This window comes from Ailuropoda melanoleuca, chromosome 2, assembly GCF_002007445.2.
Source record: "Ailuropoda melanoleuca isolate Jingjing chromosome 2, ASM200744v2, whole genome shotgun sequence".
Taxonomy (NCBI): Eukaryota; Metazoa; Chordata; class Mammalia; order Carnivora; family Ursidae; genus Ailuropoda; species Ailuropoda melanoleuca.
Genome location: NC_048219.1, coordinates 33,992,869 through 34,019,841, shown reverse-complemented (window position 1 = coordinate 34,019,841; position 26,973 = coordinate 33,992,869). Strand labels below are relative to the sequence as shown.

Sequence of the window (26,973 nt, the reverse complement as noted above, 5' to 3'; positions counted from 1 at the left end):
AAAAAAATCAATCAACACAGAGTTTTTTGTTTTGCTCCCTGCTAGTGTTGTTTGCTGATTGATTTTGAAAAGCCTTTTTGGCTACACATCCACTTTTGAGGTCAACCCAGGCCTCCCTCCTCTTTTGTCCTACACCCTGTGGGTCAGCTGCCTGACCCTTGAAAGCAATGGAGTTTTTGAGTCCAGACTTTGGCCTGGGTGGTTGTCAGATTAAATGGGCCTCTGTTCATAAAGCTCTGGGGCCTCCCAGCCCCTTCTTCTGTTTAGGTATTTCGAGAAGTGGAAGATGTCAGTCCCAGCTGCACACCCACACCAAATGGGAAGATGACTTGTTTTATGTTTTTGTCTTCCAGGAAAGAGGGTATGCCTTGGAGAGCAGTTGGCCAAGTCTGAGCTGTTTATCTTCTTCACTTCCCTCGTGCAAAAATTTACCTTCAGGCCCCCAAACAATGAGCAGCTGAGCCTGAAGTTCAGAACGGGCCTCACCATCTCCCCAGTCAACCATCGACTCTGCGCAGTCCCTCGGGCATGAAGTTGTCAGGGAGGGAGAGGAGAAAGGAGAGCAGGAGGACTGCTGTGTCCTCTGAAGGCACTGGCGCCTGCTCAGGAGGGAGGTGACAGAATGGGAAGGGACTCTGAGGGACAGTCACAGGAACTGGGACTCAGAGGAAGCGCGACCCAAATCCCACCCTTGCTGTCCCCTCTGATGGGGTCTTGAGCAGATCTTTCATGGTGTAAATGATTTACCTTTTCATCCAGGAGAGGAGAAGCATATAATGAGTCCTCCTCTGACGGAAGAGCTACTGTGAGAATCAGAGGGAATAATGGACTTTGAGTGGCTTGGGAAACCATGCAGCTGATCATAAAAATTATAGCTGAAATCTGCCCCTTTCCTGTGTCCTTCTTTAGACACGGATTTGCTTCTAGCCTGTGGAGGTGGTTCAGGTCACAGTGGTGCCAAATGATTGATAAGAATTAGAATATGGACTCTGGGGCAGCCAGAGGCTGGCCACAAATGCTCTCACCCTTGGTAGCACTCTGCAAGCTTTATCTTGCTCCCACCTCAGAATGGCCCTCAGGGAAGTCAGCCAGGGAGCTGTTACCCCCTATTTCTACAGTTTCTGTGGTTTACCTAAGGAAACACTACCTTGGCTTTGGAATCAGGACTAAGCAGAGTGTGACCACTGCCAACTAAACGTGGGGAACGGGTTTGGGAAACACTGTGGAATTATATTCCATCCTTAAGGGTACCTCTTTGCCTTCATTCCTCTAACAGACATTTATTTTCAGGCTGTCCACATTGGATTTAACTATGGGGTGAGTGTGAACTTTTCTTGCAAATAGATGGTCAGCTTTTGATTAGTAAGTATTACCACCCAAACTCAACTGAGCCCTGGTACAGTATTTCATAGAAGGGAACCAGAAATGCAGGAACCCTGCTCAATCCTTCTGCAGGTAGTTGCTGAGGGGAGACAACGGGCCGAAAATTGAAGGCCAGGTAACACTGACGGTCCGTGGAGTTTTGACGCCAATCCCAATGCAAACACACACAAAAACACCTGCTAAACTAGACTAAACCATATAGAAGATCTTTTTTCCTAAGGTAGAGACCATGTGTGCTTCTTCCTGCTCTACTGGAACTCTACTACCACCATTTAAACAAGCCCACGTAACCCTGATGGATGATGAGAAACCCATGGCCCAGTCATTGCTGCTGCGTCCCTAGCTGACAGCTCGCCGAGCACCAGAGTTGTGCTACGACCATCTGAGATGAGCTGGACCCAAACATATCCAGCAGCTGAATGCAAATGCATGAGTGATCCCAGCTGAGACAGGAACTGCCCAACTGAACCCAGCCTAAACTGCCAACCTTAGATTTATGAGTTAAATGGTTATTGTTTTAAGTCGCTATGTTTTCAGATGCATTGTTACACAGCAATAGTTAGTTAATTACATTCCTCGAGGTCAGGAAGAGTATCTGTCTTATTCAAGAACACTGCCTGGAATACGACAGGGCTCAAAAAAATAGTGAATTAATAAATAAAGTAAGGTAGAGTAATTATGGGCTGGTGCTATACTGGACCTATCACTCCCAGTCAGACCTCTGCCATTACCCTTTGTCCTTGTCGCCTCATTCCAATGACCTATTTCTCAGTCCTCATGCCAACTTCTGTTATAATCCTTCAGGAACACAGTAGAGGAGTGCAAGCCTGTTCTTGCCTGTCTCTGTTCCATTTCCCAGGTAGCTTTCTGGAATGGGGCCACCTACTCCTTTTCCCCATGCTTATTTCTCAAGAATAGGCTAATGTCCCGGGATGGGTATTTTGTACTATCTGGGTCACACCGTGTTTTTCCGCATTCATCATGAGCTATGTGTTCTGCTCTGAAAAGCTAAGAACTTTTCCCTCTGCTTTTGAAGCAGATAAGAAATTAAGCAAGAATAAAGGGTCAAATGCAAAGGGCCACCTTCAGGGGCTGGCATGGAATCATTGATGATGCCTGTTGCAACAGTCAGGGTCAGAACAGAGGCCTCTCTTAGTCCAAATATATCAAAGGTCCAAAGATATTACAGGGCTCTGATGTACATAAAACGACATGAAAAGATTCAAGGGGGTGGAGGAGTATAGCACAGACAGTTAGATGACCTGGGGGCCAGGCCTGAATTCAGTTCCAGGTTTTACCATTTATTAACTTTTGCCTGTGAATTAAACAGGCTACTTTACTTTCCTGAACTCACATCCTAATCTGCAAAATAGAATTAATTAACACCTACTTTGGCAAATTACGAAACTGATCAAAAGAGCCACCATCCCTCTCTGGGTTGCCTTTCTTTGTGGTACTCTTCCCCGTGGGACAATTATGTATAATTGCCTTGATATGTCCAAGAACGGCCATGTCAATTGCTCCATAAAATGAGTGGAAGTTCCACAAGTTCAACATGTCTCTTTTTTCTCTGCCATGAGACCAGCAATGTCCCAGATAAAGGTCTGTCAGCCTACATCCCGGTGACAAAGAAATAAAGCAGAGTCACAGCTGACTCAAGATGGACATGCAATCAGACAAACCTATTTTGCTGTGAGCCACTAGAATTTTGGGATTGTTGGTTACGCAGCATAAGTTATCCTAAACTGTCCGATACATCAGCATTTTAATTGAGAGGCCCATATATATTTATGTTTGTAGTTACTGTGAACACCAAATATGCCTGTGTGTCTCTCTCTATATATACGTATATATACAACATATAAAATGTTATTTTAATACATATTAAACATATAAATTTATATTATATATTATATATATAATTATATGTTATATTAAACAAAGCCACAGGATGCTTGGCATATAATAGATTAAATTGTAGTTGTAATGCTGTTATAGTTATTTCAGACAAAAACTTGTTATTTCTATACCTTTTTTCCTAGACAATTTGACATTTTCCTCGCTGGGTTCACAGAACAATATTTCTCCCTATTGACTACAGGATTACCATAAACCCTCTGATGGGCTGCTGCATGGTGAAACCCCAGGGTGCCATCACTGGGAGTCTAGGGGAAAGGCGCCCTCTGCGTTTGGACTGGGCACGGCCGTATGTGTGGGCCTCCTCCTCGGCTGGGTGTATGATAATGTTTGTGATCTGAAACCTGCTCATCAATCACATCTTTTAGTATTTCTGCCAAACAAGTGAACTCCAATCAATTCTCTAGACAGACTAGGTCCTTTGTCATCTTCATGTTTCCATATAAGCTATTTTCTTCTGTAAGAAGTATCTCGTGACATATGGCAGACCCAGCCTAAATGTCAACTCTTCAATGACATTTTTCTTGACTCTCAGCCAGTTGGTTGCTCCCTCCTCCATTCTCTGAGGATTTTATTCAAAAGTTTTCATTTCCTTTATCCATGTCATCTCCCAGTTACACTGAGTTTTTTAGGGGCAGTTGTGCCTTGCTCACACAGGCTCAGTCCCCAACAGTTTTGGTGCATAGCAGATGCTCAGTAAATGTTGGTTGGACCTATAGGAAGGGGGAGAGCAGCCGAGTGACTAAGGCAGAGCAGGAGCACTAAAGGTGCAGGGCGTCAGATGTTTCCTGCTGCTATGTAGCAAGTCTCTGAGCTCTATGTGCCTTCACTTCACATTCAAAGACTGTATGCTAAGATCCATTCTAGTTCCAGAAATCTGACCTATGGAGAGATCTTCTGAAATGGCAAAGTAAGGGCCTTCAAAAAGCCACTCCTCCATTAAAGCAGCTAGAAAACTAACAAAAGTCATCAAAAATCCATGTTCCCAGAACTCTGAGTAGTAACCAAAGTCTTTCAACAACCTGAGCATTTGTTTAAGGTGGAAAAAAATTAAAATAAAAGAGCTGGATCTCAGTAACAACAACAGGCACGGTGGCATTTTAACTTACCTTATTCCCATTCTCTTCTCCCCGGCTATGCAGTCCCCTTAAAAAACAGCAGCCTCACAAGCATGGAGCTGAGAACACCTAGTGCCAAGTAACCCCTGGAGGGAGGAGGATGGGCTTGGAGCACCCCAACGGCCCGTGACCAGACAGCTGTCACTATTTGACCTGTCTGGCAGTTCCCTGAAAAGCCCCATTCTCGGGGCTTGTCTTTATTTACCTGACGCAAAGTTGAGTCTGTGCGAACCACACTGTAAGGCATTTGTTGAAAAATCAGTAACAGTTGTGCAACATGGCAGTAACCATGGTGGTGATACCAACTGAGGCTAACAAGAGGGTTAAAAGGGACAACTGGGGAAGGAGACGTCCACGGGAGCTGCAAACAGCTCTATCATACTTCTGGGAATCTAAAAGGCCGGGCACGTGCAAGGACTATGTGCGGGGCCAGGAAGGCCCTGAGAAGGCCCTAATCTCTCATTCTGGCTGACCTTGAGGCTCTGCATAGGCAGGAAATTAAAGCGAAGACAGAGTTGTAAACTACCTTGTGGCGTGTCCAAGATGTAACCAAACATGAGCTGAATGCAGTACAACAGAGCGGGACATCCAGGTGCTTCGCATGACGGAGGACAGAAATTTTACAGAATTCATCCTAGAAAGTCACCAAACAAGAAGCAACAAAAATGACAACAGTCACAATAACAGGCCTGGGTGGTTCCTGATTTCCAGAGTCTCCACATTATATCATTTAAAATGTCAAATTTTTAACAAACCAATTATGAACCATGTAAAGAAACAGCAAACTATGGCTGACACACAGGATACAGAGCAAACAACAGAAACTCCCCGAGGACACCCAGACGTTGGATTCACGAAACAAATAACTGAGGATAAGCTATTTTTAACAACTTTAAAATATTAATAAATTCTAATTATCTCAATTTAAAGGCTTTAATAGGAGACATTTTTGCATATATTTTTAGTATAAAACTTGTTTTTATATGTAAGCACGCATTGTGAAAAAAATCGCTACGCTCAAGCTACATAACTTATCCATCATCTCTATAGTTCACTTTGTGTGTGGGGGAGGGTGGGCAGGGGGCTTAAGATCTATCCTCTCAGAAATTTCAAGTATGAAATGCAGTATTGTTAACTGTCATCACCATATGTACATTAGATCTCCAGAACTTATTCACCCCACATAACTGAACCTTTATACCCTTTAACGATTACCACCCCATTTCCCCCACCCTCCAGCCCCTGGGCAACCATGGTTTTACACCCTGTTTTTATGAGCTTGGCGCTTCAGATTTCACATTTAAGTGATATCATGCAGTATTTGTCTTTCACTGCCTTATTTCACTTAGCATGATGTCCTCCAGGTTTACCCTTGTTGCAAATGGCAGTGTTTCCTTCTTTTTTAAAGGTTGAAAAATACTCCTCATTTCTTCTGGCTGCCATAGGAAAGAACTGTCTTCCATTTCTATTACCCCTTTACTTTCTAGCCTACTTTATTCTTTCTTATGGATAGCACAAAGTCCTGGGTTTTTTAATCCATTCAGCTGTTCTATATCTTTTGATTGAAAAGTTTAATCAATTTTCATTTAAAATAACTACTGATACAGAGGAATTTATTATCCTATTGTTACATGATTTATTTTGTAGTTCTTTTCTTCTTCTCTCCTATTTTCCTTTGTGTATTTTTTTTTTCTATTGATGGGCTTTAATTTTTTCCTCATATTCTTTTATGTAACTTCTGTAAGTATTTTTCTATGGGGCTTACATAAACTATCTTAACAGTCAATTCCAAGTGGGTAACTTCACTTATAAACAAATCTCTACACTTTTACCTCTCTTCTCCCCCAACATTATATGTTAATGATGTCACAATACATCCATTTGTACTGTGCATCCATTAACATCATTTATAGTTATTGTTAATACTTTTGTCATTTACCCACCACTGTAAGTAATATAACATTATATTTACCTTGGCCAATGATTTTCATACTTCCTTATGCTCTTGTGTTGCTATTTAGCATTCTTTCATTTCAACTTGAAGAACTCCCTTTAGTATTTCTTTTCAGGCAGGTTAGTGGTGATGAATTCCTCCAGCTTTTGTTTGTCTAACAATCTTCACCTCCCCTTTATTTTTGAAGGACAGGTTTGTCAGGATAAGCATTCCTGGCTGGCAGGATTTTTTTTTTTTTTCTTTCAGCTTTCTGAATATATCATCCCACTCCCTTCTGCACTGCAAGATTTCTTCTGAAAAATCTGCCCATAATCTTAAGGGACTTCCCTAGTGTGTAACATGTCATTTTTCTCTTGCTGTTTAAAAATCCTGTCTTCAACTTTTGACAATTTGATTATAATGTGTCTTGATGTGAATCTCTTTCATCTTATTTGGTATCATTTGGGCCTTGTGGGTCTAGATTTCCATACTTCCAGGTTTGGAAAGTTTTCAGGTATTCTTTCTTTGAATAAGCTCTCTGCCCATTTCTCTTTCTTCCTTCTGGGACTCCCATAATGAGTATCCTCTAAGTCTCATAAGCTATCTTCACATTTTCATCCTTTTTTCTCTTTGCCCATTTTACCAAATGATTTCCAATGACCTTCTAGTTTGTTGATACTTTCTTCTGCTTAGTCTAGTCTGTCACTAAAGCTTATTTTTGAATTTTTCATTTCAGTTACTATGTTCTTCAACTCTATGATTTCTGCTTGGTATTTTTTAATATTTTCTATCTTTTTGCTGACATTCTTACTTAGCTCATGCGTTGTTCTCCTGACTTCGGTGAACATCTTTATGATCATTATTTTTATTTCCCTGTTAGGTAAATCAGAAATCTCCATCCATTAGGGTCAGTTTCTGGAGATTTACCTTGTTCTTTTATCCAGAACAGATTTTCCTCTTTCTTCATTTTCGCAGACACTCTATGTTGGTTTTCGCACATTAGATAAAACACCTCCCACCTCTCCCAGTCTTCACAGATTGGCCTCGTATAGAAGATGAGCCTCATAAATCAGCCTGGCTAGAGATTCTGAATGCCTCTTAAACCTTTGTGCCTGTCCAAGCTTCCATCTTTGTATTTAGTGGCCCCCAAGAGAATAGAGTATGCCAAGTCCTGTCAGTGCCTCAAGACAAGTGAGATAAAAGCCAATTCCTCACCTAGCAGCTGGAAAAGTTTGGAGCACTAGGTGTGTGGTCCAATTCCTTCTCTCCTCAGGGGGAAGCTGGGAGCAGGAGTTTATCACTCACTTGCTCTACACTGAGCTGGGGAGAGGAGTTGTGGCAAATTCCTGCTCCCTCATTTAGACCACACTCACTTTCAAATGGTTGTTTTGTTCTCTGTTGCCCCCAGGGTCCTAGCAAGTGCTGGGTCATGCTAGGTCTCATACATAGCTGGGTTAGAAGCCAGTCCCTTGGGTAGCAGCTGAAAAGGCTGGGGGGGGAAGGAGGTTAGGTGTGAAGTTGAACTCCTTCTAGGGAAAGGCTGGGAACTTGGTTTTATTGCTGTTCATGCTGGATATAGTGCCCATACACCTGTTCAAAAATCCCAAAAGATTAGTCATTACCTGTGCAGTGAGCTCCCAGAAACAGGCAAGTTAGAAGCTGAACTATTAGGCAGCAATTGGAAAAGTCAGGGCAGTGGTATACAGTCTCCCTTCAGAGAGATGCTGGATTTTATTGCGGAGTGAGCTGAGATGAGGAGTCTAACAAGAGCCTGCTGGGTCATTCAAAACTGCCACTTTCCCTGTAGGCCCAAAGGGACTAGTGAAGGCTGGGCCTTGTCAGTTCTTAGGGACAAGAAAGTTAGAAGTTAGACAGTCAGGCAGCAGCTGGAAAAGTCAGGGTAGTAGATGTATCGTTCAACTCCTTCCAGGGAGAAGCTGAAAGCTTGGTTTTTTTCACTGGAATGAGCCACGGGGAGAAGCTACAGAAAGTGCTCACAAGCCTGCTCGAGCTCCCAGGGGACTGGTAATTGCCACCCCATCAGCTTCTACGTGCAGTCTAGTTAGTAGGCAAATCCTCAGGCAGCAGGGAAAGAGTGCTAGATGTGCAGTCAAACCCGTCCAGGGAGCTTTATTGCCTGCCACTCAGCACTGAGCCAGGGGAAGAGCCCCAGGAAGTGTGTGTGCACCCATTTAAAACCATGTCCTTGTTTAAGTGGACGGTATTATGCTAAGTGAAATAAGTCAAGCAGAGAAAGACAATTATCATGGTTTCACTTATATGCAGAACATAAGAAAGTGCAGAGGATCATAGGGGAAGGGAGGGGAAACTGAATGAAGAAATCAGAGAGGGAGACGCACCATGACAGACTCTTGACTCTGGGAAACAAACTGAGGGTTTGGGGGGGGGGAGTGGGGTAACTAGGTGATGGGCATTAAGGAGGGCAGGTGATGTGATGAGTGCTGTGTGTTATATGCAACTAATGAATCACTGAACACTATATCAAAAACTAATAATGCATTATATGTTGGTTAAATTTAAATAAATAAAAATAGAAAAATAAAAATAAAACCACATCCTTGTTCTTTGAGGTCCTAGGAGACTAGCAAATACCAGGCCTCATCAGCTCCCAGAAATGGCTTAGTTAGAACCTGGTTCTTCAGGTAGCAGCCATAAAAGTTGGGATGCTAGATGTATGGTCCAAACCTTCCACTCCCCAGGGAGAAGCTGGTTGTTGGGGGTCTCCCTCCAATTGCATAGCACATTGCCAGGGTCTGGGTTTATGGTGAGAGGGTGTTTCAGCTTTGCCTACCTGTTTCAATGTGGGTATTTCCTTAGTCACCTAGTATGCACAAGTCTCTCTCAACTGTTTTTCTGGATTTCTCTCAGAGGTATTGATCCATGTGTGGCAGTTTATTCATTGAGTCCACGGATGGAGCATTTCTCAATTTCTTGTCTATTCAGATGCTCCTTCAATGCACTTCCCTTATCTCTTCAGAGCATCTTGAGACTGGATTTCTAAAGAAAACATTCTGTGCATCATCGACAAGTCTAGTTCACCTAGTACATACGTACTGATTGTGTAGAAGATGCTGTGCCAAGTGTTTTGGGGGAAACAGAGATGAACCAGATATGGCCAATGATCTCAAGAAACTTAGTATAGTGGGACAGACATTTGGGAAAAAAAGAAGTAGATCACATTAAGGTCACAAAGGCAGAGTTAGAAAATTTTAGAAAAATAGCTCTCATCTTGTTTGAGAAACCTTGGAAGGATTTATGGAAGAGGGAAATATTTGAGTTGAAGAGGCAATATATCTAAAGCAGCTTTTACTACTTACTGATAGCCCAGGTGACGAGAGAGTGGAGTGCTTCACCATCAAAACCATAACCAGCTTAAGAATCCAACTGCGCCTCTGTCTCTGAGCAGGTCATTGTGTACAGGAACATGTCTGGAAGTTTTACTTCACTACATTTCTGTGAAATAAACCTAGGCATCTAGAACAGAGCTGTTCAATTCAATTTGCTGTGATGACTGAAATTTTCTTACTTGCACTGTTCAATACTGTAGCCACAAGGCATGTGTGGCTGTGAGGGAATAAAATTTAATTAAAATTTATGTTTAAATATCCATTGTGGCTAGCAGCCACCATATTGGTCGGTGCAGGTTAAGAAACTTTGGTTGCTCTTACTGAACTAATCACAAGATTATGTGATGATGTTGGGCCAGCATTTATCACTAAGTCAGAAAGTCAGATTTATAGAATCATGTTTTTTGGGGATCATGTGGATCAATCTCAAGTGAGGTGGGATTTCACTTTTTTCTCCATTTTTGCATATCTGGCACATGAACTTTATTCACATGATAAAACAAGTATTTACTGAGCATCCCTTAACAGCAACAGAATTAAGCCTTTTTTCCAAAACATGTTCCAAGAACATGGAACACCTGCATTTCCTAAAAATTTCACAACTCATTTTAACAAATATGTAGAGATTAGGAAATAAGTAGGATGCTGGCAAAAAAAAAAATAGCTTAAAAAAAATTGCTTAAGAGAAATTTGGGCTGGAAGTGACAGCTGATATGACTCAATGGCAGTATCAGAGATCCAAGTGCCTTCCTTCTTGTTGTTCCACTGTCCCTGAGGCTTGCCCCTCACTACTATTCACATCTTTTCGGCCAGAAATAGGCCCCACCTAGTTACAATGGAGTCTGAGAAATAGTTACTCTCCCTGCGTCCACCCCCACATCATTGGATGGCAAATGTAACAAACTAAAAATACGGCGTTCTGTTACTAAAGAAAGAAGGGGAGGACGGATATGGAGAGATAAGTAGCAATCTCTGCCAAAGAAAACCCAGAAATATTCTGGACTTCATGATAATGCAAAATGTCTAGATTAGAGTGATGAAACCAGAGACATAAAAGGGAACACCAGCAAATCACTTTTACACATCTTCTTGTTCATCAAAAAATTCAAATGAAAAAGAAATTAGAAGAATTAAATTAATGCAATTATTTTTCTTTAACAAACTAAATATTTGAAGTCCTTCATTTAAAGCAGCAAATAAACGTGCACTTGTACCCACTAAAAAATCCACTGTAACTGTCAGACACAGAAATCAGGAAGTTTATTTAAAACCTTTCACAACTATTATATTGTTATTGGACAATCATTTATTTAAAATAATATCCTAAATACTTACAAAAATAAATCAAGTATTGCTTCTATTTTTCAAGTGTCAAAGTCTTTGCCATAGAAAATAGAAAGAACCTTTAATAAACTAAACGTAACATTTAAGCGACATCAAGTTTAATAACTGCATACTATTTTCTTTACTGGTTGTGCTTTACAAATTTCCAAACTACTTCTTTCCAATGTACAGGTTCACAATAGGAATGTATGCATACAACCATACACATTTTTACATAGGACTGTTTCTCATTAAGTATGCATACGGAGAACCCAACACAGTACTGTGGCCTAACAGCCACCCCAGAGAGCCGAATGCGCCAAAATACAGAAAGAGGTGTAGATGTAGAAACGTTATCTAACATTCAAATTAGCAATCCAGTTACCAAAGATGATGACATTTTAATGAAGGATACTCAGTTTAATGCTTCTAGATACAACATTAATTTTTAATCTATACTAAATCATCAGTTCAATAGCCTTATTCATTGAAAAAATAGAATGAACTTCAAATATTTCTCAATACATTAAATGATCATATGTATACACATGTTCTATTTTAAAAAGAGGAATATTAACCTTAGAGCAAATGCCCAAAATTAAAGGATCGTTTCCAAATTGGTCTGTAGTTTCACCTTCTATCACTGGGACACTCAATTCCTTATCAAACAGAGAAATGCTGGATTTCTGTTCCCTGGCATATGCACTCAAGCCTCACAACACAGACATGTATAAATCATGGTTCGTGATGAATATTTATAATGCTGCACCACCCACAGGGTGTCAATCTCACTACATTAACCAGATGTGGAAAAGAATCTCACTTCTGATCAGTTCCTGAATTTCCATATGGTTAATCACATTAATACAGAACTTTACATTACTCTTGTATAAATACTTCTATATCGAATGTCTCAAATTCTACTTATCAACTAGAAAAGTGATAAATCACAAAATTTTTTTCTCTATTAAAAAAAAAGAATCTAATCTAGCCTTCTGTCCTAACTCAGAAATTGCATGAATTATTTAGAAATTCCAAATATAATAATTGAAAATTTATGAGCAATTGACTGTGAAAATATTAATTTATTGAAATTGATGTTTTACAATAAATTCCAATAAAAGGGAGATTGAAGAGCTTGTAAAATCTCAATTATAACCAAGTAGTAAACAACAAAGGAGATGTCTTACATTGACCAAAATATACCAAAATGCCATAATATTTGGAAAATTTTAATTAGCATGCTAAAATATTTTCAAAGGGCTATTTCATTTTACTAAAAGTTGCAGGCAAGCAGACTCCAAGAATATACAAAAATGCCAACCAACGATATCATTGCACCAATAAAAAAAACATCAAAATCTAAGAGGTAGTCAACAGAAGTAACCCTGATGTGACAACATATCCTGGTAGCTGTTCCCTAATCCTAAGAGACCTAACTGCGATAGGAAATTCTTGCACTGTCAGTGATTAGAAAAGATTTACTGGTAGAGAATCTACAAGCCAAGTACCTAAATGAATAATACTGTAAATGGAACAATACTCATATATGCAAAGAAAGGCTGAAAATAAAATCCAGACCAGGGTCTACAGCCTGCAGGCCAAATCTGTCCTACTGCCAGTTTTTGTATAAATTGCACTGAAACACAACAACACCCATTTTGCTTATATATGTTGCTTATGGTTGCTGCTCTCACGCCTATAGCAGAGTCCAGTACTTGGGACAGATCAGATGGCTCAGAAAGCCTACAATATTTACTAAAATATTTACCGTCTGTCTCTTTACAAAAAAGTTTGCTGACCCCTGGTCCAGACATCCGCTGATAGGTATGCAGTTGTTGAACGACTGGAAAGATTAACAATGAACGACACAACATAAGGTATTCAACTCTAAGGAATGCAAACTGCTCGTTATGTCACAATTCAATTCCGTTTCATATCTGAAATAGTTCTAACATTTTTCTCCTTTTTATTTTTGCCGTCAAACATCAAAGAGTATTTCCAAGTTACTATAAAAAGGTTTAGTACAGCACTGGCCAACAGAACTTTTTGCAATGAAGGATATTTTTCATATCTGCACTTTCTTAATACTGTAGCCACCAGCCACACATGGCAGTTGAACATCTGGAAATGTGGCTGATGTGACCAAGGAACTGAACTTTTCATCTTAATTAATTTTATTGAAATTGCCACATGTGGCTTGTGGCTCCAATACTGGACAGCACAGATTTAACTCAACTGAAGTTCTAAAGCGTGACTCTTAAAAATGGTCCCCAAAATTAGAAAACAACACCACTGAAAAGAAGAGCTGTGGACAGAAGTGGACTGACTACCATGAACTTAGTCCCGGAGATATTCCTTAATTCGTAAACAAAAATCAAATGGATTCCAGACTGTTTCCTCACTGCACCATCTCCTTGCAATGCACGGAAAAAACTATTCTAGCATATTTTTCCACAACAGCCCTGATAATTTTATGCTTAAAAGCAGTAATTATAATATTAAAACAGGTGTGGACGTTTCACACAAATGATACTTTTTTGCCTTGCTTTCCACTAGAAAAATCACCTTTTATAAAAGTCAGTTCATTCCATACCGTCAGCATGTCAACCATGCTGTACAGAAGCCCTTATTTAGAGCTGGTACAGAGAAGAATTACGAAGTCTCCTGAATCTGCAAAATCTCCAATTAGTCACTTTTACTACGGCAGAAGAGACTACAAAAGTCCAATCTTCCAAATGTTATATCTTCCATTACGTGATAAAATAGACCCACCTGATGACAGATTTGAGGATAGAGGTAAAACCTTATATATATATCAAGTCAAAAAATATAACTCTTGTATAGTTCTCCACGTACCTACCTCAAGACTATTATTATGTGGACCAAAACAAATATAGATATATTTTTAAATTACTTATTACACATTGTAAATTAACCAAGTTACTGGTACAACTGAAGACATTAAAATATACCAAGTCAACATGAAATTGTAACACTCTCAGAAGACAAACGTTTGAGGTGTGTGCCTAATTACATCTTCCAATTACTCAAATGTGCTCCCTTAGAGAAATAGCTAATTCTATATTTTGTTTCCAAAGTCAGCTGACAAAATTAATTTTATGCATACTGATTTTTAAATAGTTGATATCCACCATCATAAATTTCTTTTTCAACCTGGCAGTTAACTGAAGGATACGAAATATTTTAAGGGCACTTCTGTTTATGTTTTCTTTAGTAATTTAATCAGGTGTTGTAGCAGGAACTTTAACAGAGAGATTTCTTCTGGTGTTGGTGATGTGCCGCTGCTGTGCTAGGAAAGACCGCGCGGGAGTACACGCACCAGTGTCTTTGCAAGCACCACTGCCGCTCACAAGTCTAGATTCCATCCCCAGTTTCTGGAATGCTAGACTCTGAACAAAAATAAGCAAACAAATAATAAGACTATTAGAGTTTGTAAAATGCTTTTCACATATATTAAGTCATTTAATCCCCCAAATTCTACACAGCTGTTTTCCTCATTTTATAGAGAAATCTGTATATCATCGTGTTAGCAAGGAAGAAGAAACAAAGGCATAAAATCCAGTTTCTCTCTTTTAACCTACTGAATTTGAAATCATTAAAAACAGTAGCTTAAGATACTATTCTAAAGTTAAGCTTAACTATAATAATAAAAAAAGGTTCCAAAGTAAATCTTTGTGTTTGGGCCTTCACTCTACCCACTATAAGCACAACAGAAAAACTTAGATCAATGGTTCTCAAATGTGGTCCCCAGGTTATCATTCGCACCACTGGGAATTTGTTAAAAATGCAAGTTCAACTTGTAGATTCTTCCAAGACCTACTAAATCAGAAGTTCTGCAGATGAGTCCAATGACTTGTGTTTTAACCTATATTCTGATGCATGCCAAAATCTGAGAACCATCCTAGTTTAAATTCACTATCGTCTATCTACATAAAAATACATAACAAACTACTGTAGTTGTGGATGTTGGGTTTCTTGGCAGGAGAAATCATTACTTTTTCTCACTAGACCACATAACAGAGTTCTACTAAGCTTAGAATCATGAGTAACTAGTGTAATACACAGAATACAGTAAATGCTCAAAAGACATGGGTAGAAAATGAATAAAGAATGTTATTTGGCTCTAATATCTTTAATAATTTATGTATCAAGAGGCTACAGAGGAACAAAGAAAATAATACACAGTTCCCGTTCTTAACTAGGTCCTAGTCATGACTGACTCATGAGGGAAGGTTCCAGGGAACATTTCACATATAATTTCCTTCGAGGCCTTGCTAAATTAAGGCAGATTTTACCAAACAGAGAAGAGAAAGAAAGAGTACAGACAAAAAGCACAGGACATAAAAGAGCAGGCATATTTGAAGAAGGGCAACCAGTTCTATGTGGTAAAGCACAGGGTTCACACATGGACAGAGGCCATAAACCGATATTCTCTCATACTAAACAAGCAGCAGCTAAAGTAGACAATGGCTGAGTTACTCTCTCTGTGGATTAAAATAACCCAAAAGAACCAAAGACACCATGAAATGCTTGAAAACATCTGGCTGATAGTAAGGATGACAAAATAAAATACACTTCAAATAATTTTATACTACTCTCTCCTTGTTAAGACAGACAGTTACTGAAGAGTATTCCTGATTAAAAAAAAAAAAAACCCACAGTGAAAGACACACTTAAGAGGCTTTACAGGATGTTAAAATAGATGGTGAGTACTTAGAAGCACTTAATTTTGCATTGCACAGATATTCCTACTTCTACAGAAACCCATTATAAAGCACAAATTAAATATTTTCACTCAAATAAGACAACTTTTGAAATATTTATGAACTGTTGCATGTGTGCTTCATGTGTATCAACTAAAGGATGAGGAGTCACAAAATCAATTTAGTGATTTTGAGAAGGTCAAAATCAACCAAAAACATTAAACTGAAATATACAATTCTAAGTATGATCAATGTTAAAAAAAAGAGAGAGAGAGAATATATGACAGGAGATACCTGAGTACAATGCACACAGTCAGGGTAACTTCTATTCAGTTATGTATGTAAACATGTACAGGTACTGATTTGTGGTATAAAATATATTTCCTCCTAAAATATGGTTCATGGTCAAAATGTTTGATAAACACAACAGCCAATCACTGGCTGAATGTCAACTCACCTTATTGTACCAGGCAGAAACAATGAGTTTTTCTTCATAATCACGGAATTTTGCTACTTTACATTCACTCTGGAAAAAGATAGAAGGACTATCAAGATCCCACAGATAAACCCAAACTACCAAAAATGGAATCACTTTTTCACTGTGCTCATTTAGAGAATTTTTTAAAAATGTACTGTGCGGCATAAAGCAGTCAAAATCGGAACAGAATCATGGAGAATGCATGCATGGTGCCTTTAAGAAAGCATAAGACCATGACTAGTAAATATTTTATTTCAGAAGCTTTACTGGGAGAACAGATGTTCAACAACAACAACAAACAAGAAACCAGTGATTCTCTAGCTACTGTCCCCTACATCCAGAGAAGAAAGAAGCTGGCTTAGATGACAAAACAGAGCTAAACCTACGGAGTCAAACCAAGGAGAAAGAGGATATAGTAGAACATATCCCAGAAAACCCTTTAAAATCTCTATAAAGCTTAACACAAATTTTTATCTCTTAATTCCTGGTGATGTGTATACTAGATTGCCTGTGGCCATATTTGCAAGCTACCCTAGATATCCATTTCTTAATTCCTCAAATATAGCAAATTTTATAATTTCATTGAGCACCAGATACAGCTGATTCATATAAAAAGTTACAAACTAAACCATTTGAATGTTCCCACAGCAAGATGCTCATGATACAAAAAGCATACAAGAAATGAGGGAGGCAAGAGGGCCTTTATCTGGCTCACATCCACTCCAGACAAAGACTCCCCAAGAGGGATGGCAGATAAAATACCCGCTGCTATTTACTTTTCTCATTTTTGCTTCTTACAGTATATGCACAGAAAAATACGTGTAAACTAAAGGCCCATCTGCTGTGATGTAACTCAGGTTTCTCCTCAAAGCCCTACAGTCCGAGGGGTCCTTCTGTCATTCTACTTGGTAGGGAGCCGCATTTCAAGCATCAGTAATGATGCACATTCTCATTGGGTTCCACTGGGAAGTGAGTTATCAGTATGACTTAGAGGTCACAGATTTTTCAGTCCTAGTCTCGTTATTTGACCAATGAGGAGACCAAGGACCAGAGAGGAGAGGTGATGACTTTAAGAGAATTTACCAATAAAGCAGTAACCCTGGCCTCCGATTTCTGTGACATTTAACGCTGGGAGTACAGAGATACCAGATACAGCCTCTGCCCTCAAAACACTCTGACACATACCAAAAAGTAGAACAATGCTATGGTAGGGTGAAATCCTGAGTTCAAAATACATGGAAATGGTTACGGAGAGATAACCAACTCTGCCTAAGGAATACACGAAAGCTGGATGGAGGAAGAGACATGTAAGTTGGACCCTGTAGAATGAATAGTGTTTCTTCAGAGAGATAGCTCTATTCAGTGCTTTTTACAGCCCGACATGGCCTGGACAAGCACTTAGCCAGTGCACATAAGGCTGGTGTGCGCTCTGAATGTCAAGTCTTTAAACAAAATGTTTCCACTACAGTCCATATCTACCGGCTCAGAAATAATATGAAGAAAACGGTAAATGAATATAACTTGTTTCTCTGAAATACAACATTCCTAATTGATTTAAAAAGAAACCTACTATCAATTATGAAAATTTCAAGGCTAGTCTATAGAACCATCATGCCTCTGCAATTGCACATACATTATTATAAGGAAGTGCATACGGACCTGAAGAATAGTATCACATCTCAACATAGTATTAAAAATAGTTTTGTAAAACGCTTTGCAAAGGAAACTACAACATGCCCAATTATAAAATCTATAAACACACAATTCCAGACTAACATATTTAACCCAGATAGAAATGATATCATCATTAGCACAGAAATAACTTCTAAAATTTAAAGACTCAGCTAATTAATGAGAAGATGTCATCCCTAACATAGCTGTGCATGATTAATAACCAAGACTGCCACTTTAGTGCAAGGGCTTACTGGATTCTGTGAGCACTTTCTTCCCCCAGGAATTGCAACTAAGGAGTTTATTTAGGTTCAAGTGAGGAATAGGGAGAAGAAAAGAGAAAGAAAATCTGGTTAACTGAGTATGGTACCTTTTTTAAAAGGTGAGTTTCGTTTCTTTCCTTCTTTCTTTAGTTTATATTTTCCGAATGAACTCGAATCCACATAATTTTAAAAGGAGCTAATACTGTATCAGAACCCTGTTAGACACTGAGGGACACCCACATGACTGGCTGTTGTGGGGAAGAGAGAACACAGCACAGTACATACACTCGCAGAGACCGATCGCACGGGCTAGTAAGACTGTAATAAACACAGAGCGCTAAAACGTGACATCTCTAACTTCTGACTCCAACCAACCCTTGTGAGACTTGATCATTTACGGCAGGTGTATGACAGCAATTAATAACTAGGGTCACACAGAATAATTAAAAGGAGATGTGTGAATACGAAAATTTTACCTCCAGAATCTCAATTCTTCTCTCTTTCTCTGCCAACTGCTTTCTAAGTAGCATTATTTCAGCCGATGCTGGATTTAATTTGGGATCTAAAGTTTTTATTACCTGTTTAAGAAAAAAAAATTTTTACATTTACTTTATCTTATCAAGTACTGAAAAATAAGAACATCGTCCCTAGTATCTCTGTAAATAAAGTGGAAAATTCTCCAGAAAGTAAAATTATCCAGGTAATAACTATGGCTTATTAAGCAATTAAATATGACTAACAAAAACAGCATTCTATAAAGGGACAATGGTATCAAAGTTCAGTACAAAAATGGAAAGATCCCTCCCCCAAAATAAAATTTCCCTTCTCTAATGGCTTGGAACTCAAACAGTAATTTAGTCTTATTAAGCTTTGGGAACTAAGGTCTTAAAATAACACTTTCCATATTTATATGACTTGAGTTTTTAATTAAAATGAATTTGATAATTATATGGGAACTTAAAAAAATTCATAGCAACAATTTTTTTACTACCATTATCTAGTTAAATGTAATTCAATATAAAAGATCACTTTAATAGAAATTGGTGATTTTGTCTGCAAACCAGAGAGTGGCTCAATCACATTTATGGAAATTACGAAAAGTTAGGGAAAAGATACTCAATCAGAATGCTGTCTGGAGACTCAACCAAACAATGTAGCCAGCAGTATAACAAGAAATTAACTCGGGAATATCAGGTGTAAATCAGGGGCAAAAACAAATTTCCAATAACTAGGTCATCTGTATGATATAATTACAAATCTATTAACAAAGACTTAAAATAATCTGAAGAGTAAGGAAGATCTCACCTATATTTATAGAGGTAGAGGAAAAAGACTAAAAGGTAATATGCTAAACATTCCTGAGGTTCGTTCAGAACAACTAGGTGAGCGCCAAATGCGGCAGGCACCGACAGGGGCATGTGGGGATACAGGACACTCGGTACCTGCCCTCATGGAGTTCACATTATAAAAGCAGAGCTTAAATCACAATTTAATTACAAAGACATATCATAATTTGTTACCTCTAAGTAATAAAAAGTATGATTGTGACTTTTCTATATTTTCTAAATTTTCTATCATGGGCATTATGTTACTATAATTAATTTCCCTCCAAATAACATAAAGGTAAAAAAATGAAATCATATTTATTATACAAGCAATTGTTTTTTTAAATGATAGTGCTCGATGATGACAAGAATATGGTATTCATTGTCAGTGCTTTGTCTATTTAGTTGTAATCCTTTTAGAATATCATTTAGGAATACGTATCAAGCATCTTATTAAAATTCTCTTACCCTTTGACCTAGAACTTCCATTTGACCCATTAACCTAGGAATAAGGCTAAGATAATAAACCAAAATAAGGGGCAAGCTTTCTGTTTTAAGTATGTTGCCTATAGTCTTATTTCTATTAGCAAGAAGGAAAAAGAAATGGAAATGAACTATTTCCAACAACAGAATGATGATAACTAAGTCAATTATGATATACCCCACTCAACCCCATTCTTTTATTTTGCAAAGTCTGCTCCGCAAGTGTCTGTCCTGTTTACTGCCGTATTCCCGGTGCCTAGTATAATAGGTGCTCAATAATTATTAAATTACATTTATATAACATGAGGAAACTATTATTTTAACTTTTAAAATCACATGTGCTATGATCATACAAATTGTGTGTGTGTGTGTGTGTGTGTGTGTGTGTGTGTGTGTGTGTGTGTGGTCTGTATTATGGTCAGCAGTCGCGGAGACAATATACATTGAAAAAAATGCTCTGTTAAGAAAATACACCAAAAAGTTAATCGCAGTTATCCCTGGGAGCCTTCCTATGTTTTACATTTTCTACTAAAAGCATTTACACTTTTGTAGTTGAGAGAAACTGGCCTGTGGCAGACTGACTGCATATGTTTACCGGGGCTCTCTAGAAGGTGGGTGGAGCTGCGTGCCTGAGTTATGCCTACTGAAATGAGGGTGAAAGGGGTTCACGGCTCCTAGGCCTGCCCCATCACGAGTCTCCTCCAGTACAGTCTAGGCTGGCCTCCCTCGTCTGCCAGCTGACTATCTCGAGTGAGCCTGGGAATGCCACGTTCAAGAAGGCAAAGCCTTGTCCGCTGGGGGCTCTGGCAGGTTGCATGGAGCAGAGCCCTTCCCCCACTGAGAGATGGGCTTCCTGTGATCAAGAAGTAACTTCTACCTATTAAGCCCTGAGATCTTGAGATTTGTCTGTTGCTGCAGGTACTACTTTCAACTCAATAAATATAAAACATAAACATAAAAAGGACATATTAGCAGCATTTTAAAGCTTCATCATATAATCCTCTTCTTTTATTCAATAACTAGAAATAAGTATATTAACATTCTCTAAGAGAGAATACTTATAATTAATTAGGAAAATATACAGCATTCATGGAAATTAAAGATTTTATGAGAATAGTACATACAGATATATACGTTTGAAATAAGAAAAAAGAAAAATTAGTCTGGTAAACATCAGAATAGTGCTTACTTGTCTAGTCTAGACTGAATGCTAAAACAATTTTAAACAAGTCTGAAGAGCTCAATTTTCACAAAAGGCAAATGTTCACTTTAAGAGCTAAAGGTTCTATACTTCCTAACAGTCATCTCCCCTAATGGGGTCACTTCAGTCTCCACTGAAACTGTCCCAAGAAAGCCCTGTGTTTATTTTACCTGATGCTGATGAGTGAGAGGGAGGGAGCATGAGAACTGACCCGCAAGGCAGGGGACAGGGAGAAAAGTGATGTGACACGGAGAGGAGGAACAGTCCCCTGGTGGGACTGGCCTAATCACAACCTGAGTCAGACCTGGGCTTCGAAAGATCAATCACTCACATTTCTTGCTTTCTCCAAGTACATTTTATATCTCTCCTCCATTGCTTTCATATCTTCATCTTTCTTCTGAAGAGCAGTTTCAAGTTCATTGATCTTTTGTGCTGTTATTGAAAAGGAAATGAAACATGAACAATTTAAAATATTCCACACAAAAATTGTATTTGTCATATTTTTTTCTAAAGACTGATAAGAGGACTTAAAAGAGAAATGTTTATTTCTTCTTTGTAATAAATTCTTATTTAAAACTTTTGAACTATAACCAATACGATCATTTCATATTATTTTTTCTTAAAAAATATCTATAATTTGCTTTATCCAGCTATTTTTCTCCTCTCTCAAATGTTTCAATGAGAAAATACACTTTACAGTGTAATCACAACCATCATAAGAAAATAAGGTATTCCTTCTACACAATGTTTAAAGCTTACTTTGATTATACATTATTTTATTTACATTTTCATAGTATTAACTCTATTTTACAATGTTTGATACTCCTATATATCAATCAGTTCATTTTATTAGTTTTTTTTTGCTTTAAGATTAGATAACTTATTAATTACTTAAATCACTAGAAAATTATCATGGTTCTTATTTGCAATGTATGTATTTATGGAGTGTCCAGAAACATACACAGTTCTTGCATCCTTCAACTAAAAAGGGCAAGTCCTTAGATGTAGTCTGATCCAGGTCTTTACAAATACCTACCATTCTGGTTTACATCTGGCTGAAGATCTTCAATGAGTTCTTGTTTCTTCTGTAATTCTTCTTGGACCTCAGTTAGTTTTTCCCTAAGTAGTGGAAAGAGCATGGAGTTTTGGAAGCAAACAGACCTAAGAAGGAAAACTGATTTCTGCCACATAACATTTGTGGACTGAGGGCGAATCACTTCCTGATCCTGAATCTCCTCATCTGTGAAACAGGAGTCACACCTGCCAAATATTATAGGGGCTGCTGGGAGAAGGTAAACTGCCTGGTACATGATGGGTGCTAAAAATGTTAATTTTTTCCCCTTGCCATCCTTGCTTCCTAAGAAAGTCAAAGGAAATATTTGATTGGTTAAACATCCCACATCTCCACATAGTCAAGTTGTGACAGTTGTCTGCTTTGTAAACTCTTCAAATGACATTAGTGATTGAAAAATGTAGGATTTGGGATCACTGGTAGGCAGGCTCAACATCTTAGAACATTTTTCTTTTCACTTCTTGGTGGCAGTGGTGAACATTCAACTGCCATCAGGGGATTTTTCTTATAAACAAAATCAGAAAAGGATACTAACTTTAGAAGTTTTTAAAACCCTTCCCCTTTCATATTTGAAATGAAATATCAGTTTACTTACATATGAGCTTCCAACTTCTGCTTTAGTTTGCTGGACTATAAAAATTAAAAAAAGTTGCTGTAAGATAACTATTGTGACAAAGATAAATTTTCCAGACATCAAAATCTCTTTACCTCCTTTTGAAGTATGTAATTTAAAATTATAAATGTTTCAAAAATTTGTATTTCTAATAATATACTTGTAAAAACAAAATTTTAGGTATTTTTTACTTCAAAGGGAAAGGAAAGGTGGTTAGGAAATGAAAGAAGGATGAGTACAATAGTAAAAAGAATAATGCTTCATATTTCTGAATACCATGAAAATAAAATTTAAACTTGAAGAAAAATAGCAAATGCAAGCTGAATGTGATATACTGAGGAGTATCAAACATTTAAAAATCATTATTTAAAATATAAATTTGAAGATTTTAGGCCTTTAATGAAGAACAGACTTATTATTTATCTTTATAATAAAGCTTTATCATTACCAATGCAAGCACTTTAATATTAACATCAAAATGAAGCAAGTGGATTTTGTTAAAAGATAAAATTTAAAACATAAACTTCCTCTTTAAAAAGCAGGAGTTTAAACTGCAATACTGGTTCAAGATCATCCACTGAATAAATGAAGGGTTTAAAATAAATAATCTGAAATATAACTCAGACACTAATACATTTTAAAAAGAGAAAATAAAATCTTTAAAAATACTGCAATCCAAAAATGTATTCCCCCAGATAGATCCCATTTTAAAAGTATTCCCTAATGTGGATTAGAAAAATATTTGTATTAGAGAGGTTACAATACCGTATATATGCACATACGAGATGCCGCCATGCATGAGACGATTTCTATTTTCCAAGCCCCCGGGGAAAAAAGAGAAAATCATATAAAGCATATAAAAGACAGAGAGGAAACACAACCCTTTCAGTCTTCTTTCTCACCTCTACTTACTCTCATAGCTCTCTCCCCCGTCAACACAGGCAGAACCACCTCACATTGTACCTCCCCAGTACCTAACGTACACTGAGCCCAATCCTTTTGTTGTTGTTTTAATTAAATGCTTTCCTCCCTTCACTGTTACTTCTTTTCCCCTCTGCATACAGAGACCCAGCCACAGACACACTGCTAGGTACATTCAGATTTGGGCCGTTTGATCTCTGCTGAGTCCTCTTATCTGTCCCCTACAGTGTTTGCCGTCAAAGCCCATTAGAAATGGCGAGGCCCTAAGTCCGCTTGCAAGGAGGGAAGAAATAAGGGGTGACTGATGTCTTTAAAACTGCATTAAAGTTTCTGTCCTTTGGAGGTTGGTATGATCCACTTCTTCGATGCTCTTTGGTAGAAATCATGGTCTTACTCTCTCCTTCCTGTTAGAAGTTTTCCTCAATTCTGGCTGCTGACTACTCTTACTAGGACTTTTCTCAAGCCTGAGAAGAGCTGTGAAGACCTCACTCATAGCACGCTCTCAATCAGGAATTACCATGAATCTAGGCGTAGCTGCTGAAGTAGGACAGATAGAAATCACCTTCCAATACATACGATTAATTTATAGGCTCCAAGTTGGCAAAATCACTGCATCTGTTATGCAGATATATACGGTATTCGAGGGTACCCCCCAAAGATAAGGGTAGCACTTTCAAATACAGGACTAATTTGGGCATCAGGACTTATGGCGGAGAGTCCACAGGCAGCAGAATTATTACAATGTTTAAGTTACTTACACTTTCTCCTTCAGACTTGGAGCCTTGTTCCTGTAAAGATTTCTGGAGGTCCTCAATCTGCTGCTGCAATTCTCGGATACGCTCTTTGCTCAGCCTATTGTAAGATGAATCATATATATTTGTTTGTTTTGAAAGTCAAAGTAGTTATGGATCTATGAAGGTGCATTCGTGCAATTTAACTCTGCGGCTAGGTATAATACATAGTGTAAGCATAGAAGGCTACTTGCAAGAAAATATTTTTTAAAGAGAAGACATTTTATCATGGAAGTATACATGCCCACATTTAAAGATTTCAGATACTTATGTGCCAGCTGCAAAAGCACATCGATTCTGCACTGTCCTCGCTGGTACAAAAACTGAGGAAAGTAGCTCAGTTTTCCTATACGTGTATCTTTAATGAATGGGAACAAGGTTTCTACTTGTTTCAGATTTCACAGTGTACTGACAAAGGCCTACCATTTCCCTACCATTTCTTCATAACTTTTTATTTAAATTAAAGAGACTAACACTAGCAACTAGTACATTTCTAACTTGGCAAAATCTCATTCTTTAAAACCCTGCTTAAGAGTTACCTCCGCTGAGGTTACCAGCAAAAGAAAGTATCTGACTGTCTCTTTTCATGTATTTATGACGCAACACACCTGCCTATTATAACGCTCTGCTGTTCCATTATTGCAGGTACCACATAATATAGTCATTAGCCATATGTCTATCTTCCTACAGCAACTCTTTAAAAGCTGAAACTTCGTATCTCCAGTGCTGATATTGAACTGTACAGGACAGTAATATCGGATGGTCCCTTCAGAAAGCTAAAATGTTGATGTAATACTATATATACAAGTTTGAGAGACAAGGTTCAAGTGTGCCTAAAATTCCTGGTGGGCTCTAAGATCTAGTAAAGTTTGGTCAAATAAAATCAAATACTTTTTTATAGCAAAATATGCTATTTGTAAGAGTCAAGTTAGCATAGTGGTTAAGAGTCTGGACTCAGGAATCAGAGTGACAGAAAGTTCAAATGTGGGATTGAGAATTTACTAGCTTATAACTCTGGACTAGTTACTCCGCCTTCTTGGACCTCAGCTTCCTTATCCATAAAAAAGAGATAATTACAATTCTCACCTCAGAGTTATTGTGAGGATTTCTGAGTGAATACCAAAAAAGTGCTTAGAAAAGTGCCTGGCATATAGTAAACACTGTATCAATGTTTTATATTCTTAATATTCTAATTCTTGAGCACCTCATTGGTATCAGATGAATACACCATTTGCTTTTACAGCTAAAGATACTAAGTGTGAGTTTAACTTGCCCGGGACAGAACAGCTAATACATTTAAATAGAGGGGGCTCAAATTTGACTCCACAGTCTATGGTCCATCCATGTACAGACTGCAGCCCAAAGCCAGACTGCCATTTATCCATTTGTTAAATTTTCTGTGGATTGTCAAGACATATAAATGAAATTCGAGAATAAGCAAGCTGGTTAATAAAGTCTGCTAAAATAATGGCAGTGAAAGGCTGAAAACAAGCAACAATTTAAACTTCTTTAAATCCTACTTATTGTAACTACAATGACATCTCCCACTTCTGTGAGTCCAGATTTTGTGGCTAGCTAATAGAATCACTACGAATGTCAATTACAAAAGAGCGTGTCACCTTTGCTCGGTTTCCAATTCATTCATCTTGCGGTGCTTCTGTTCCAACTGCTCCTTAAGTTCCTCAATACGCTCGTTCTCAGTACCTTCCTGCTGTAAGCGGAGCATCTTATTTTCATGTTGCAGTCGAATAAATACTTCCCTGATGTTGAAAAGCAAAGTTTGTTTTCAGATTCTTTAAATTTACATTTTACATTTTTTTACATTCTTACCTTTAGAAAATTCCTATTCATTCAATAGCTGTCATTTAAAAATGTTACGAATGTTTCTGAAATTTTTTAAGAAAAAACTACATTGTAAGCCTGTCTCAAAAAACAATAAATTTTTCAAAGCACATTATATCATATATCATTAAATATTATGCAAATCCCCAAAGAAACAGGAGTTATTTTAACTTAGATGTTACTCACTATAGCATATCCTCAGAAAATATATACATTAAAAGCAATAGATTTTATTTATTTATGTGACAGAGAGATAGCCAGCGAGAGAGGGAACACAAGCATGGAGAGTGGGAGAGGAAGAAGCAGGCTCTCAGCTGAGGAGCCCGATGTGGGATTCGATCCCGGAACACTGGGATCACGCCCAGAGCCGAAGGCAGACGCTTAACGACTGTGCTACCCAGGCGCCCCTGCTTAACACTTTTTTTTTTTTTAAAGATTTTTTATTTATTTATTTGACAGAGATAGACAGCCAGCGAGAGAGGGAACACAAGCATGGAGAGTGGGAGAGGAAGAAGCAGGCTCCCAGTGGAGGAGCCTGATGTGG

At 38.2% G+C, this 26,973-nt stretch overlaps 2 protein-coding genes across 2 annotated transcripts in view; one reads left to right on the top strand and one right to left on the bottom strand.

The window, feature by feature from the left end:
- The window catches only part of LOC100482335 (cytochrome P450 2J2), a 37,776-nt gene extending 36,929 nt beyond the window's left edge, over nt 1-847 (top strand). The window contains exon 9 of the mRNA XM_002917199.4: nt 354-847. Coding sequence (XP_002917245.1) covers nt 354-532 — 179 coding nt within the window. The 3' untranslated portion in view covers nt 533-847. The remainder of the gene's footprint in view (nt 1-353) is intronic.
- Nucleotides 848-10,890: 10,043 nt separating this feature from the next.
- The window catches only part of HOOK1 (hook microtubule tethering protein 1), a 64,657-nt gene continuing 48,574 nt past the window's right edge, over nt 10,891-26,973 (bottom strand). Inside the window, exons 15-22 of the mRNA XM_002917198.4 lie at nt 26,207-26,347; nt 24,555-24,648; nt 22,858-22,892; nt 22,227-22,309; nt 21,522-21,622; nt 18,658-18,759; nt 16,227-16,295; nt 10,891-14,455 (exon numbers count right to left, since the gene is read on the bottom strand). Coding sequence (XP_002917244.2) covers nt 14,285-14,455; nt 16,227-16,295; nt 18,658-18,759; nt 21,522-21,622; nt 22,227-22,309; nt 22,858-22,892; nt 24,555-24,648; nt 26,207-26,347 — 796 coding nt within the window. The 3' untranslated portion in view covers nt 10,891-14,284. The remainder of the gene's footprint in view (nt 14,456-16,226; nt 16,296-18,657; nt 18,760-21,521; nt 21,623-22,226; nt 22,310-22,857; nt 22,893-24,554; nt 24,649-26,206; nt 26,348-26,973) is intronic.